Source organism: Rhinolophus ferrumequinum, chromosome 11, assembly GCF_004115265.2.
Source record: "Rhinolophus ferrumequinum isolate MPI-CBG mRhiFer1 chromosome 11, mRhiFer1_v1.p, whole genome shotgun sequence".
Lineage (NCBI taxonomy): Eukaryota > Metazoa > Chordata > Mammalia > Chiroptera > Rhinolophidae > Rhinolophus > Rhinolophus ferrumequinum.
Window position 1 is genome coordinate 77,434,816 of NC_046294.1, and position 16,299 is coordinate 77,451,114.

At 36.5% G+C, this 16,299-nt stretch overlaps 2 protein-coding genes and 1 pseudogene across 3 annotated transcripts in view; 1 reads left to right on the forward strand and 2 right to left on the reverse strand.

Annotated features, from left to right (window-relative positions):
• DDX10 (DEAD-box helicase 10) overlaps window positions 1–16,299 on the forward strand; it is a 284,465-nt gene that overhangs the window by 119,386 nt on the left and 148,780 nt on the right. The gene's annotated exons all lie outside the window — the stretch shown is intronic.
• On the reverse strand, window positions 8,760–9,366 carry LOC117030729 (40S ribosomal protein S2-like; annotated as a pseudogene).
• LOC117030730 (histone H3.3A) lies at window positions 15,219–16,051 on the reverse strand. The gene has a single exon (XM_033120944.1). The coding sequence runs from the start codon at window positions 15,945–15,947 to the stop codon at window positions 15,537–15,539; it is 411 nt and encodes a 136-aa protein (XP_032976835.1). The 5' UTR covers window positions 15,948–16,051; the 3' UTR covers window positions 15,219–15,536.

The following is a 16,299-nucleotide window of genomic DNA, read 5'->3' on the forward strand; positions in this document are numbered from 1 at the left end:
AACAGAATCGAGAACCCAGAAATAAATTCCCACATACATGTTCAACTAATATTTGATAAGGGAGTCAAAAATACCCAGTAGGGAAAGGATGTCTCTTCAATAAATGGTGTTAGGAAAACTGTATATCCATATGCAAAAGAAGGAAACTGGATATCTAACTTATACCACTCACAAAAATTAACTTGAAATGGATTAAAGATTTAAATATAAGACCTGAAAAAGCTCCTTGACATTGGTTTTGGCAATGATTTTTTGGACATGACAGTACAAGCAACAAAAACAAAAATACGCAGATAGGGCTACATCAAACTAAAAAGCTTTTGCACAGGAAAAAAAAAGGAAGAGGCAACCTACAGAATGGGAGAAATATTTGCAAAGCATATATCTGATAAGAGATTAATATCTAAAATATTCAAGGAACTCATACTTCTAAATAGCAAGCAAAACAGGAAAACAAACAATGGAATTAAAAAATGGGCAGAGGACCTGAGTAGACATTTTTCCAAAGAAGACATACACATGGTCCGCAGCAGGTACATGAAAAGATGCTCAACATCACTAATCATCAGGGAAATGCAAATCAAAACCACATGAGTTATCACCTTACACGTGTTAGAATGTCTGTAATAGAAAAGATGAGATATGACAAATGCTGGCAAGGATATGGACAAAAAGGATCCTTTGTACAGTGTTGGTGGAATGTAAATTGGTACAGCCATTATAGAAAACAGTATGGTAGTTCCTCAAAAAGCAAAGAAAAATAGAACTACCATATGATCCAGTAATCCTACTTCTAGATGTATATCTGAAGAAAAGGAAATCACCTTCTCAAAGAGATATATGCACCCCCATGTTCATTGCAGCATTATTCACAATAGCTAAGACATGGAAATATCTCTTTTGCAAAAGTTTCTGTTCTAGTCTTTTGCCGATTGTGGGTGGTGGTGGTGGGGGGGAACTGGATTGTTTTTCTTCATAGAATATGGTTAAATCCTTTTCCAGACATATCTCTTGCATATATTTTCTCTTGGTCTGTGGCTTTCCTTTCTTAATGGTATCTTTTGAAGTTGAGAAATTTTTAATTCTGGAGTCTAGTTTGTCATCTTTTTGCTAGTGTTTTTTGTGTAGTAATAGGCTTTGCTTGTACCAAGGTATCACTAAGATATTTTCCTTGGTTATCCTCTAGAAACTATAGTTTTAGGTTTTATGTTCTGTTGGAATGGATTTTAAAATATATGATGTGAGGTTGGGCTCAAAATGTATTTATTTCCATGTGGATTTTAATCCTTACAGACTGTTTCTCCAAAAGATTATCCTTTCCCCAATGAATTACTTTGGTTTTTTGCATAAACTCAGTTGATCTGTTTTGTGCGTCTATTTTTGGACTTCTATTCTGCTCTGTTTGATTTATATCCTTATTGCTAATATCGTACTACCTTAGTTACTGTAGTATTGTAGTAAGTCGTGGAAACAGGTAATGGAAGTCCTTCAACTTTATTCTTTGATATTGTTTTGCCTTTTGAATTTCTAAATAAAATTTACAGTATACTTGCAATTTCTACAAAAAGAATGTCGGGGTTTTATTTATGATGGCATTGATCAGTTTGAGGAGAAATGACATTGTGTCTTCCAATTCACAAATATAGAGTAGTTCTCTATTTGTTTCTGTAGAGCTTTAATTTCTGGCAGCAGCATTTTTGGGTTTTCTGTTAAGGTCTTAAAGGATTTTATATTTCTTTCAAGTATATAATGTTTTGTTTTTAATCACTTTTTTTTTTTTTTTAGAGGAGTTTCAGGTTCACAGCAAAATAGAGAGGAAGGTATAAAGATTTTTCATATACTCCCCGCAGGCACAGACTCCCCCAGAATGATAAATTTGTTACAATTGATGAACCTATATTGACAAATCATAATCGCCCAAAGTCCATACTTTGCATTAGGGTGTCCTTTGGTGTTATACATTCTGTGTTTGGACAAATGTATAATTACATGTATCCACTATTGCAGTATCATAGAAAGTATTCTTACTGCTCTAAAAATCCTCTTTGCTTCACCTATTATAAATTTCTTTTTAAGTATTTTATGATTTTTTGATGACATTTGATAACTGGTACGTGAAGAAAACTTTACTTTTAAAATGTTTGTTGCCACTACAATACACTTAGAATACAGTTGATGTTTGTATTTTGATTTTTATATCCTGTAGTGTTGGTAAATTTACTTGTTAGTTCATTTAGGTTTTCTTTTTTGGTAGATTCTTTGATTTTCTGCATGAGCCATTATGTCATCTGGGAATAAAGACAGTTTTAATTTTTCCTTTCTAATCTGTATGTATTTGTTCATTTTTCTTGCCTGCTGTAATTTCTAGGACATCCCATATAATCTTGAATAGAAGTGGTGACAGCATATATTCTTGCCTTTTCCCTGATTTTAGGGGAAATGCATTTAATAGTTCACCATTAAGTATGCTGTAGTGTGTAGTTTTTTATTTTGTTTGTTTTGTTTTAAGGAGGGCGCAGCTCACAGTGACTCATGTCGGAATCGAACCGTCAACCTTGGTGTTATTAGCACCATGCTCTAACCAACTGAGCTAACCGCTTACCCCCAAGAGTGTAGATTTTTAATTTGCCTACCTAAGGTTCATCTTTAAGTTCACCTAAACATTTAGATGGGGAAGAAAGACTATGATTGCCATACTTGGCTTCAGGGTAGCCTCAGGTGTTCCTCTTGTTGCATTCCAGGGGCTAATTTTTATCCCTCTACCACCCCTCCCTTATGAGAGTTTGGGTACAAGGAAACAAGATCCACATTAAGTGGGTAGGGAAGCCATATTAGCTTAGAAGCTTCATGCTCCTCAGCTGCTATTATCTCTTGTAACAACTCCATAAAGCTTTAGGCCCCTCAGGAGCAATTATTTCTTGTAACAATTCCATAGGTATCTCTTTTACAGTCCCTGAAAGGGACACGTCCATTACAAAGAAGCTTGAATTTGTATTAGTGGTTCTCCCAGTCCAGATGCAGTCTACCAACCAGAGGTCATTTTTATTGTAAGCATAAAGGTCACGGACATACTACCTTTAATGTGTAGAAGGTACATGATTAAAGAGGTAGAAAGTTAACCAAATGTCTGTTTACCCACATCATATGGTAGTTGTCTTTCATCAAATCAAGAATGTTCTCTTCTATTCCTAGTTTTTTGAGTGCTTTTCTTTTTAAAATTATGAATGGACATGATTTTAGTCAAGTGCTTTTTATATGTCTGTTAAGGTAACGTAGTCTTCGTCCTGTATTTAGTTAATATGAATTACATTAATGGGTTTTGCATTTATGGGCTAGACCTACATTGGTCATTCCGTATTATCCTTTTTATATATTGCTTGGTTCAACTTGCTGATATTTTGTTAAGAATTTTTGTATTTATGTTCATGAGTGATATTGTTCTGTAGTTTCCCAATGTCTTTAGTAGGTGTTGGTGTCAGGATTATGCTTGCCTCATAAAAGAAGTTTGATGTTTTTAAATTACTTTATCCTTAAATGATTGATAGACATCACTAGTGAAGCCAGTGGTGCCTGGAGAATTTCTGTGGGAAAATTTTAAATTGTTAATTCAAATTTTTAAGTAGATATTGAGATACTCATTTTCTTTTTCTTTTTGTGTTAATTTTAGTCAGTTTTGTCTTCTGGTTATTTATCCATTTAATCTAAGTTGTAGTAGTTTAGATACTTTAAGTTTACCTGTCTCCAGAGCCATTGATTCTTTCTGCTGTTGTCTCCAATTTCCTGTCACTTCTACTTGACAAATTTTTTTATTTTCGACGTTCTGTTTTTAAAATCTGGAATTTCTGCTTTTCCATTTGATTATTGTTTTTTAAATTCCAATCTCTGTTGAAATATCCCTCTCTTTCCTCACTAAATCCATCTTTTCCTGTAGGCTTTCTTACATATTTGTTATAGAAGATCCTCGTCTAATAACTCCAGTCTCTGGATCATTTGTCATTACTGCTTGGGTTTTTTCTTGACTATGAACCACATTTTCCTATTTTTTTCATGTCTAATAATTTTTTATTGTATATTGTGTGTTCCAGATACTGTGTTATAGAGACTCTGGGTTTTGTTATATTCTATTGAAGAGTGTATTGTTCTACAAGAAGGTTAAGTTTCTGACAGTTCCCCTTGAACTTGTGTGGCTTTCATTTTTGGCCTTACTAAGGAAGTTTTGTTATGGTTTTATCCTTAGATTTGGAAATAAGTCCTAGATCCTAGTCCTAGATCCATTTTGGAGTTTCAGTGCGAAGTCCAAGGTATATATTAAGCTCCTTTAATTTGGTGGGACTCTAAGTTTTGTCTCTAGATTTTGTTTCTTTAAGTGAATAGCAACTGAGATCTCTACTCAGCTCTTTCTGTCTTCTAGCTGTTGTTTCTCCTTGAGTCCTACAATCACAAGGCAGAATTTGTAGATTCTGCCAACAAACTGTGTGTTTGGAAAGCAGATTTTTCTCCAGAGGTTGTAGGTGAGACCTTAGCTCAGCCAACATTTGGATTTCAGCCTCGTGATAACCCTGAGCAGAGAACTTGGCCATCCTGGCTAGATTTCTGACTCACAGAATTGTGAGCTATTAAATGGGTACTATTTTAAGTGGCTGGGTTTGTGGTAATTTGTTATACAGCAATAGAAAACTAATGCAGTGGAGATTTCACCACCCACCATGATTTCATTTTTTTCTTGATAATTCCCTTCAGTTTCTGCCTGATTTTGGTTGCTCTCTAGTGCCTTCAAATAGTTGTTTTATATATTTTATATAGCGTGTAAAATTGTCATTACCAGAGCTAGAACTCTCTCTCCATATCAATTTGAGGGTTTTCTTTTCACTTAAAAATTATTTATTTGGTCTTCATGACAGTTACACAGTATTTCATTGTGTTGAAGCACCATTTTCCTAAGCTTATCTATTTGGTTGTTTCTGTTTTTTTGCTATAAAAATGCTGCAGAGATAGCTTTGAATTGATATTTTGGTTCTGTTGATTTATTTACTTCAGATAGATTTGGAGTGGAACTTCTGGGTTAAAAGGATTAGAGGAAGCCACAAAGCCTTTAGAGTGAGATGTGATGTGAGTTCACATTCTGATAAGCTATTTACTTGCTGTGAGATGGGCAAGTTAACCTGTTTTCATCTTGTGCGACAAAAGGTGAGAAAAACTATCCTTCATGGTTGTTTGTGGTTTAAATTTTATGGTTTATGAAGCACACTGGGTAAAGAGTGGACACTTAATGGCAGATGACGAGATGAATATTGGGGCCATAGATACTGACGTGTTTTGCCATCTTGCTTTCCAGAAGTAAAATGCCAATTTACAGCTAGAGTGCTTCATTGAATAGGTCTTCTATGTCACTAATGAAACAAAGAGGGACAATTATAAATAGAAGCATACAGGACAGGGCAGCTGAGTTAAAGATAAAAGATCTGACTTTATAATACTACCAGGTACATGCTTGATGCTAAATCAGGTCTCCAAAAGATATAATTATCTTATTCTCCTGAGTTTGTATATAAAAAAGAAATCCTTTTGAAATGACTTAGAGGAGTGGTTTCTGGATTCCCCCCCACACCCCCGCCCCTTTTGTCCTTCCCTTTAGGTCTAGTCTATTTGTTTATGCCAGCAAACTGTACTATCTGGTTTATTTCCAGTGTAGTTGCCATTTGAATAATCAGACAGTTCTAAGAAGCTTTATATTGGAGGTCTTTATCGAGTGCTAATTGGATTTGTAATTTTCCTGGTTTACCACATCTTCCATAAATATAATTGTCTCTGTGTCCCAAGGGATGCTATTTTATTACAACACATTGAAATAATATATTTTTAGTATTCAACTCAAGCAATTTATTAACGTGGATGCCTAAATTATATTGTTGGGAAATATTTCTGTTACTGACAACTTGCTCTATTTTTATTTAGATGGGGCAGTAAATAAAGGTACTTAATTTACATAAGCCTGCTAAATGAAAGTCTCATTCTCAAGAGGAAGGAAAATAATTATAAATGCAGTTTACAACTACTGACATCTGATCCACTTACAAAGAGACTCATTTAGTGGAATTGGACTGAATGAAAAAACTTCAGTTTTGTAACATTGTTTTTGATATATACCAAATGGTATTTATAATATTGCGCTGCATGAAGAGATTACCTCTATTCCTACTAACCCTTTCTCTTGTCTCTTCTTAGCCTCAGAGGGTAAAAGAAGAAAGAGGGTTGTTTTGCTTTCCAGAGTGGTTCTATTAATTTATAATTGAAATGGTTTTCCTTTAAAAGGGATGCAAAGAGTCTGATTGCCAGTTATCTGAAGGTTCTAAAAGTGTAGTTAATGTTGCAAACCAAAGAGTCATCTCTTGACATTGTTTACTTTCTTGGACGAATAATTTGTAGACATTTTTTCCCCCCTGGTAGAAATAAAATTAGCAAGAGAATATGAATGGGACAACTGAATTGTTCTATTTTTAATTTCTCTTTAAAAGTTTTAAAAAGCTGCTTCTGTGACATTTAAGAACTTTGTTTCTGTTGGCCATTGGGAGTTAAGATCACAGCCATCGGAAGAGATTATTCTCAAGTACTGACTTTGACCTCCACAAGGTCCTTTTTCTCCTTGAGAAAGCCACTGGCAAATTCAGCTAATGCAGATCATGTTCATTTGTTTAAAGGCTTGTAGCCTTAGGGAACAAATATAACAGTGTCAGCGCTTGCAATTAATTTCTGACAAGTTCAGGTGATGACTTTGATACATCAGTCTGTATGGTATAGGTACGGGCCTTGGTCACCTTAGAAACCACCTTTTTTTCCTTTGGTTTCTGCTTAAGAATTGCGATTTTTACAGACAATTCTGTAGAACATTTTCATATTTGAATTTAGATATAGAGGACTCCACTTCTTCAGAGAAAGAGTAAGCCTAAAATTCTTCTGTCAATTCATTATGCAGTCATTTTTGAACACCTTCTGGATATGGTTAAAATTTATATGATCAATTTTTTCTCATCTGCAATTAAATTCTAGTTAGCCTATTTCTAAATTACTTTAGATTCTGCAGTTTCATTTCCTCAGGATCATTTTCTGCTTGCTTCTGTTCAATACATTTTATTAATTTGTTGGCAATACCTTAGGCCATATGATTCATGCATCATATTATCCTCGTAACTGCTATTTTTATATGTTTGTACATTATTTTTATGAAAACAATTAATTTGGCTAATCCTGTGGAGAGAACTGAATAATCTTTTGCTCAACTGTACCATCATTACAGTTACAAATGAAAACTTCTCTTTATAGTGACCTTGTTTGCAGTGTCTCTCAGCCAGTAGTAGACTTGGATCAAATCTTCCTGAGAGCATTAGAGTGGGAGAGGGTGGGGGCAGACTCTTGGGAACAGAAAAAGAAAACCAACAAAAGAGAGAGATAGGAGGAAAGCCAGAGGGAGAGTATGGTTGGCTCTCTGTATTGGTGCGTTTTGCATCTGTGGATTCAACTGACTGTGGAAACCAAGTATTTGAAAAAAATGTTACATTGTTGACGATATAGTTAGTACTATGTAGTTAGACCTAAGATGGTTGCATCTGTACTGAATATGTACAGATGTTTTTTCTTGTCCTTATTCTCTAAACAGTAGAATATCACAACTATTTATATAACATTTACATTGTATTAGGTATTGTAAGTAATTTAGAGATGATAGAAAGTTTATGGGAGAATGTGCATAGATTACATGCAAATATGCCGTTTTATGTAAGTGATTTCAGCATTTGTGAATTTTAGCGTCCATGAGGGATCTGGAACCAATTCCCCACAGATTACGAGGGATGACTGAATCAAGAAAGAGGAGTCAGTGATACCAAATTCTGCCTGACAGGTTAATTAATTTCTTCTAGATCCATCCCCTCTTTCCTGCTCACTGTTGTGGCCTGAGTTTAGGTCATTCCTCTACTCTCACACATATGCTCTGTCTCGATTATTCTTTCTCATTGTCTACAACATTATGAATTCTTGTTCAGCCTTTTAAAATGAGATTATTCATTGCTACTTTAAAACCATTTCCTAGCTCCCATTCATATGATTTTCTTCTGTCAGGTCAGGGCTTCCGTCATTGAATTTCCCACAATATTAGAATTGTCTCTGTTACCATTTTTCCCATTAGACTGTGAACTTTGTAACATAGGAACTGTTTTAATCATTTTTTGACATTGTTCCAAACATACAGTTTGGCATTAATGGAAGCTTAAAATAATCAAGAAAGAAATACAAAGACTTAGAAGGGGTCATTAATTTTAGCAATGAGGCAATCATTGGTCATTTTTCCCAGAGCAATTTTAATAAAATAGTGGAGATGGAAACCACGTTAGAGTGGATTGGTAAATGAATGGAAGAGATGAGTGGACGTAAAAGGTAGGGGGTGCTGTGGTTGGCAGGGAAAGGAATATATAATGCAGAGTCTTGTACGTCGAGATGTGAACATGTTTAAAGGCCTAAGAAAAGGAGTCCCTGAACCTCACCGAAGAGAATGGAGACAGTGAAGAGCAGAGGCTTCAGGATGAGTTGGAGGGATCACATCCAAGATATGGGGAGAGGTGAGCCTTGGAAGTAACAAGCTGTTGATGTTCCTTTGAAACCAAAATGAAGAGTGGTCAAAACAGTGGACTTAGAATTGAATCTGGGGACAGAATCCTTTATTTATTTTTAAGAGGCTAATTCACTTTATTTTTCTTGTATAAAAACTATGTGGTAGCCCCAGCTGGAGCTTGGGTCTTCTGCTTGGAGACCCTGATGTAGGTCTTAATGATGATAAGTGAATTCCTGATGGGGAAACTTGGTGAACACAGTTTGTTTCCAGAGGTTGGAGGTGAAATAGCTGTAGGGCTTAGTTGCCCAAGGAGGCAGTGCAGCCCCTGGCTGAGGTGTAGCCCTCATTAATACTGGCCATCAGCAGGGACTGCTTGGGCACAGGGGCCTAGATGGTACCAGTCCCCTGGGGCAGGCCTGCGGTGCACTGGCACAGAGCTGCAGCAGCCAGGCACTTTGCAGTTGATGGCGTTCCCCCAGTAGCCTCGCTGCAAGGGGATGATGGAGAGCTTGGCCAGCGTGATGGCTGTACAGATGGCAGTGACTACCTCCTTGGAGAGCTTAGCACCCAGGCCGACATGTCTGTTGGGATCCCAGATGACGAATGCCTTGAACCTGGTCCGCTGGCCTGCGCAGGTCTGCTTTCCACGGGCATAATCTTCAAAACCTCATCCTTGAGGGATATCACCGGGAAAATGTCTGTGATCTCAGATTCCTTGATGGGCAGGGAGAAGAGATCTCTTCCAGGGACTTGATCTGCATGTCCTGAGCAGGCGGCTCAGCTTGTTCTCGGCCATGCCTCCTCGAGCTCCATGGCTGTGACCCTCACCCCGATGTTACTGCTAGAGCCTGTGAAAGCCACCTTGGCCTGCTATTTCAGGGCTCCCCTAGTGCTGTCACCCACCACTTGGTGTTTTCTCAGAGAAGAAAAGCAGAATGCTTTGAATCAGGTGCTTCCTGCACACGTTGTACCATAAATCAAAGCCAAAGTTTAAGACTATCCACTAGCAATACAGATTGGTGCCCCTGCTTTCAATGTGTTTAGGTAGTTTGAATTGATGAGCAGAACAAAGAAGGGTATATCGTGTGTGTGTGTGTGTGTGCGTGTGTGTGTGATATATATAGTGTTTCATTTTAGTTTTTGAGAATGTCATTTATTTCAGACTAATATGATAGGTACATCTGGAAGATAGCTCTTAAAACACTTGTAAAAGATACACGTGCAAGATGATATTGTCTTGTACACTGGTGGGTCATTCAGTTTCAAAGAAAAATGTCTAGCCATTTGGAGAGGTGAGTGAGCAGACACCTATCTATCTGTTCAAATATTCATATAAGCTGAGGGAAAAGATCTTTTCATATACAGCGAAATGACATCATTCTTTGCTAGCTCAGATAAAATTGGCTTGGCCCTTGTCAGCAGAATGACTGCAGTTCTGCTTCGTGTTTATAAAGCCAAACTTTTATCTTAAAAATTGTATCACCATGTATAACATGTAGCATAATTTTCACTGCCAGTAACAGAAAACAATAAGAAGTGGCTTAAAAAAAATGAAGAAAATTTGTCATTTTACATGAGAAATCTGGGTGACAATTCTAGCGTCGATTAATTCAGCAATGTTGTCAAAATCAAAGGTCTGTCCATCTTTCTGCTCTGACAACCTCCGTTCCTATTGAGTTGACTTTCGTCTTTAGGCTGTCCCCTAATAATTAGAATATACTATAACTCTTGAACAGTTAAATCAGAACAGGAGAGGGGGTGTCCAGACATCGGTGTTTTAAAAGCTCCCAGTTGATTCTATTGTACAGCTCCCTGGGACTGTGAACACTGAGTTAAACCAAGTAAGATTCACCCGGGGATTATGAAGCCAGAACCCCCGAAGCACGTGGGCCATTCAATAGCTGAAGAAAGCAGTTCTTTCAGCAAGGAGTAAGGGAGAGGGATTCACCAATAGTGTCTGACCTGCTACAGATGATTTAAAATTTAAAAGAAACACTGTTTTAAATTCATGCATAATCACTATTATCACTTAAAAAAGAGCAGTATAAATTGTTCCTACACCTCGCCTTAGAAACAAAGCCCCAGATAGGCAGTTTTATTATTAGCCCAGTGAACTACAAAGAGAATGTTTTGGCTAGGAAGGAAGCCAGGAGTATTAAAACATACACTCTAGTCATTTTGTGTGCAGATAAACATCAATCTTTTAGGAAATTATAATTGTCCATGTTGCCTTGTCTCAGGATGTAGCCAATTTTTGATTAATCACAATTGAGTCTCTTTTTAATGGGTTACATGAAATGTGCTCTTTGTTGTAGTTTGCGTGTTATTTTCAAATGCATTCTGCCTTCACCAGCATGTGCCAAAGAGAAGTTATTACCTTCCCTCCTAAACTTCGTCTTGGTTAATGGCACCATCATGTTCCAGAGGATCTAGGCTTAGCCACATGTGGTAGTTGCCAGGACGTTTCAGTGGTGTTCGTATAGTGTTTCTGGAAGCCCGTTTCCTCGTGGCTGTTACAGATGTTATGCCACTTGAGGGTCTCCTTTGCTTTGACTCTTGAAATACCACCTAAATAATTCCTTCCTCCTCATCCCTCTGCCCACACATATGTTTTTCAGTCTCTCTGTTTAATTTATTCCTAATAGTGCTGCTGGACTTACCATAAAATATAGTTTCACTTTTGCATTGCCTTAATGACTCCCACTTATCTACAGAATAAAAATCCAATGTGGCAGATTGTTTTTTCTAAGATAGTCAGAAAACTGTCTCCCATCTCACACACTGCTTTATAATGTGACTTGACACTCGCATTAATACGTGAGGTCTATGTCCCTCCACTAGAATCTGGGCAGGCTTGTCACTAATGTGACCTCCTAGACCATCTCATAAAAAGTGATGGGGCTTCTTAAAGAACCGCAGCCACCATACTTTGAGAGAGAGCCCACCAACTCCTTGCCTGCAGCCCTAGCTGAGCTCCCACCCTCCAGCCAGCACCAGCTTGCTGCCATGTGAGTGATCTTAAAAGTGGATCCTTCAGCCCTCAGTCACGCTGCCCCAGCTGATCTACTGGAACATGGAGAAGCCATCCCTGCCAAGTCCTGCCAAAAATGGAAAGTCATGGGGAAAAAAAGATTATTTGTATTTAAAGTAACTACATTTTCCTTTTTAAAATCAGATTTAATGAAGTATAAGGTACATAAAGTTCAGTAATGTTCAGTATACAATTCAGTGAATTTTGACAAGTATTTGCTTGCAGTCTTTTCACACTGTCATAATCAAGATAGAACATTTTCATTATTTCTAAAAGTTCTCTTTTATACCTTTGCATCCAGTTCCCCATCACTATCCTCAGCCCCTGGGAACTGCTGATCTGCTTTCTATTACTAGAGTTTTGTCTTTCCCAGAACGGAAAACTTGGCCATTAAAAATAAGCCTGTTTATGAATATTCAAGTACAAGGCTTTTTGTGAACATTGGTTTTCATTTCTCTTGAATAAAAACTAAAGTATTTAACAGTAGAGTGAGATTGCTGTGTTGTTACGTGATAGTATATGCTTAATTTTTTGAACTCCCAAACTGGTTTCCACAGTGGTTTACCCAGCAGTGTGAATTCCAGTTGCCCTGTGTTTTTGCCAGTTCTTGTTACTGCCATCTTTTAAAGAATGTTTTAGCCATTCCTGTGGGTGTGAAGACATCTCATTGCTGTTTTAATTTCCCTAGTGACTAATGATGTTGACATCCTTCATGTGTTTATTTGCCATTTGTATGTCTTCTTTGATGAAGTATTCAAATCTTCTGCCATTTTAAAAAATTGGGTTGTTTATATTTATAACACTTAGTTTAAGATTCTTTATGTATTTGGGATATGATACATAGTTTGTAAGTATTTCCTCCCATTCTTTGGATTGTCTTTTCACTTTCTTGATGGAAATAAAGCAGAAAGTTCTTCATTTGATGAAAGTCCAGTTTTTAAATTTTTTAAATTTTGTGGTTCTTTTCTTTTTTGTTTTATCTAAACAAACAAACAAACAAAACCTTTGCCCAAACAATGTCACAGAGATTTTCTCCTGTGTTTTCTTCTAGAAGCTTTATACTTTTAACTCTTGCATTAGGTGTATGACCCATTTTGAGTTAATTTTTGTATATGGTATGCGGGAAGTTTCAAAGTTCATTTCTTTGCATATGGATATCAGATTTGTTGAAAAGACCATCTTATTGATTTACTTTGGCTCCTTTTGTGAAAATCAAAAGTTGACCATATTCATATGGGTACACGACTATCGGGTATATTTCTGGAGTGTGTATTCTGTCCCCTTGATTATCAGTCTGTCCTTTTGCCGATATTATGTTCTCTTGATTACCATGGTTCTCAGTCTTGCAATCTGTTAGTTTATAAGTCCTCCAACATTTGTTCTTTTTTCAATATTGTTCTAACACTTCTAGGTTCTTTGCATTTTCTTACACATTTTATAATTTTTTAAATTACTGTGAAAAATATTGCTAGAATTTTTATGGGAATTGCATTGAATTCATTGATTGACTTGCTGACAGTCTGATACACACTGCCCTCAAACTCAGACCCATCAGTGCAAAGCAGCATTATCAAGAAGTACATTTCATGTCTTCACAGGGGTCAGTGCCATGCACGTACATCTTTACTTCAGCAAAATAGCTCAGGTTAGTTCCAGGAGTGCTGTAATTAACCCACGTCCCTAAATTTTTTTTGTCCTATTATAATTGGTATTTTTAAAAATTTCTATTTCCAATTGTATATTACTTTTATATGGAAATAAAAACATAATATTGACCTTGTATCCTGTGACCTTGCTAACTCACTTACTAGTTTTAGTAGCTTTTTAGTAGATTTCTTAGGCATCTTCTCATTGAAAATTATGTAATCTTTGATTAAGGATAGTTTTTCTTCACTCTTACCAATTGTATGCCTTTGATTTGTTTTTCTCGCCTTGCTGCACTGGCTAAGAATTCTTGAACAATGTTGACTAAAAGTGATGACAGCCTTTTTTTCTGATCTTAGAGTAAAGCATTTAGTATCTCAGCATTAAGTACGATGCTGCCTCTAGGATTTTTGTAGATGCTCTCTAAACTGAAGGAGTTCCTTTTCCTTCTATTCCCAGTTTTTATCATGAATGGGTTTTGAATTTCATCAGATGCCTTTTCTGCTTTCATTTAAGATAATCATTTGGTTTCTTTGGGGTGGTAGGGAATCATCTGTTAACCTGGTGAACTATATTGTTTTTTGAATGTTAAACCAGTTTTATGTTCCTTGGACTATACCTTTTTTTGACCATGATTCTTTTTATGTATTAGCTTGGTTCAAGTTGCAAATATTCTGTTAAGGATTTTTACTTCTGTGTTTATGAGACATACTGGTCTGTACTTTTCTTTCCCTCCCCCTCCCTCCTTCCTTCTTTCCCTCCTTCCCTGTGTCCCTCCCTTCCTTCCTTCCTTTTTGTAAAGTCTGTCTGGTTTGGGTATCAGGATAGTGCTTCACTCACAGAATGATTTGGAGAGTGTTCCTTTAGTATTTTGCACAAGTTTGTGTAATGTTACTATTTATTTCTTAAATGTTTGGTACAATTCACCAGTGAAGCCATCTGTGCCTGGGAATTTCCTTTGCTGGGTAGGTTTTTAAACAAATTGTTTTTCTCATTTATTTTTTTCTTGAATGACCTAAAGTAGTTTGTACATTTCAAGAAATTTGTCCATTCAAGTTACTGAATTTATTGACATAAAGTTGTTAGTAACGTTCTCTTATTAGTATTTTAATGTCTGTATGAGCTATAGTGATCTCTCTCTTTCTCATGTCTGACATTATGAATCTCTTTTTTTCCTAGGAAAAAAAAAGGCTTTTCAATTTTATTGACCTTTCAAATATCCAGTTTTAGATTCATTGATTTCCAATAAAAACATTGTATGATTTTTGTTTTGTGTTGGCAGAACTGTCTTTGTTCCTCAGGGCCTTTCTAGTATAGCTCCATTGTGTTCTAGCTGAATGTATACTTGTGTTTTGCGTTTTTGCCTTCCAGTGAACAGTGTGCTTTTTTTGGGACAATTGTTACTCATCTTTGTCATTTCCACAGTCTTGAATTAATTTGGACTCAGTAAAATCAGTTGACATACCGTGTTTCCCCGAAAATAAGACCTAGACGGACAATGAGCTCTAATGCATCTTTTGGAGCAAAAATTAATATAAGACCTGGTATTATATAGACCCGATATTATATTTATATTATATTATATTATATTATATTGACCTGGTATTATATTATAATATATTATACCTGGTCTTATTTTATTATATAATATATTATATATTACATTAATATATTTTAATATAATATGTTATATATTATATTAATTTTGGCTCCATAAGATGCATTAGAGCTGATTGTGCGGCTAGGTCTTATTTTCAGGGAAACACAGTATTATTCTGGTAACTGTCTCATATAAAATTCAATAGTAAGTTAAAACAAAAAGGCATAGAATTCTCATGATCTGATGAGAAATTTAGCCTTTTTTTTTTTTTTTTTTTTTTTTTTTTTGCCATCAATAAGAAATTTACTTGTTTTAAAAAAATCCAAATGCTGGCATTGTCCAGAAAAATTTAACAGGTTTATTTATAATTGTTATAAAGTTGAACTGCTGAAACTTGTTTTGTTCACTGAAACTTTTGACTTGCATTAATGCTTTGTCCCCGCATTTATATTAAAAATTCACACACAAATGAAAATGGAAAAACTGCCAATACCTGATTTCTGTCCCCTATTTTTCCACTTGCAATCATATACTTAGGTACCTTTTGACCCCATGGAAAAAAAAATAACTAACATTCAGAACTACCAATAACAGGAAGAAGAGAATTTTTTTTTTTTTTTTTTAAAGAATGAAATGTTTCCCATCATAGTGGATTCTTAAGCACGTTCTCCACGTATGCGGCGTGCTAGCTGGATGTCTTTTGGCATAATTGTTACACGTTTGGCATGGATAGCACACAGGTTGGTATCTTCAAAAAGGCCAACCAGATAGGCCTCACTTGCCTCCTGCAAAGCACCAATAGCTGCACTCTGAAAGCGCAGATCTGTTTTGAAGTCCTGAGCAATTTCTCGCACCAGACGCTGGAAGGGAAGTTTGCGAATCAGAAGTTCAGTGGACTTCTGATAACGTCTAATTTCACGGAGTGCCACGGTACCAGGCCTGTAACGATGAGGTTTCTTCACCCCTCCAGTAGAGGGCGCACTCTTGCGAGCGGCTTTTGTAGCCAGTTGCTTCCTGGGTGCTTTACCACCGGTAGATTTGCGGGCAGTCTGCTTTGTACGAGCCATGGTATAGAGACCTCCTTACTTACCCCCCTTCTCCTTCGGCTGGAGCTCGGCGAGCTAGAGGCGGCGCTGGCGTTAGAGAGCGACGGCGGCGCGGCGGCGGCTGCGAACACCGAAATTTAGCCTTTTTTATAAAAAAACAGTTTGTCTCTATAGTGACATAAATATTTCAGTTTTATAATTCACATTCTCAGTATGCTTTAGATGATTCTGGTCTCATTTTCTTGTGGTATGTAAAAGGAGGAGGGTTCTTTTAGTACCTTTATCTGATTTAGGGCTTTCTTTTAACCTCTCACCAAACCTTTGTCCCATGCTTGCACTGGAGGCGAATGCAAAGGAATCCACAGTAGGCTAT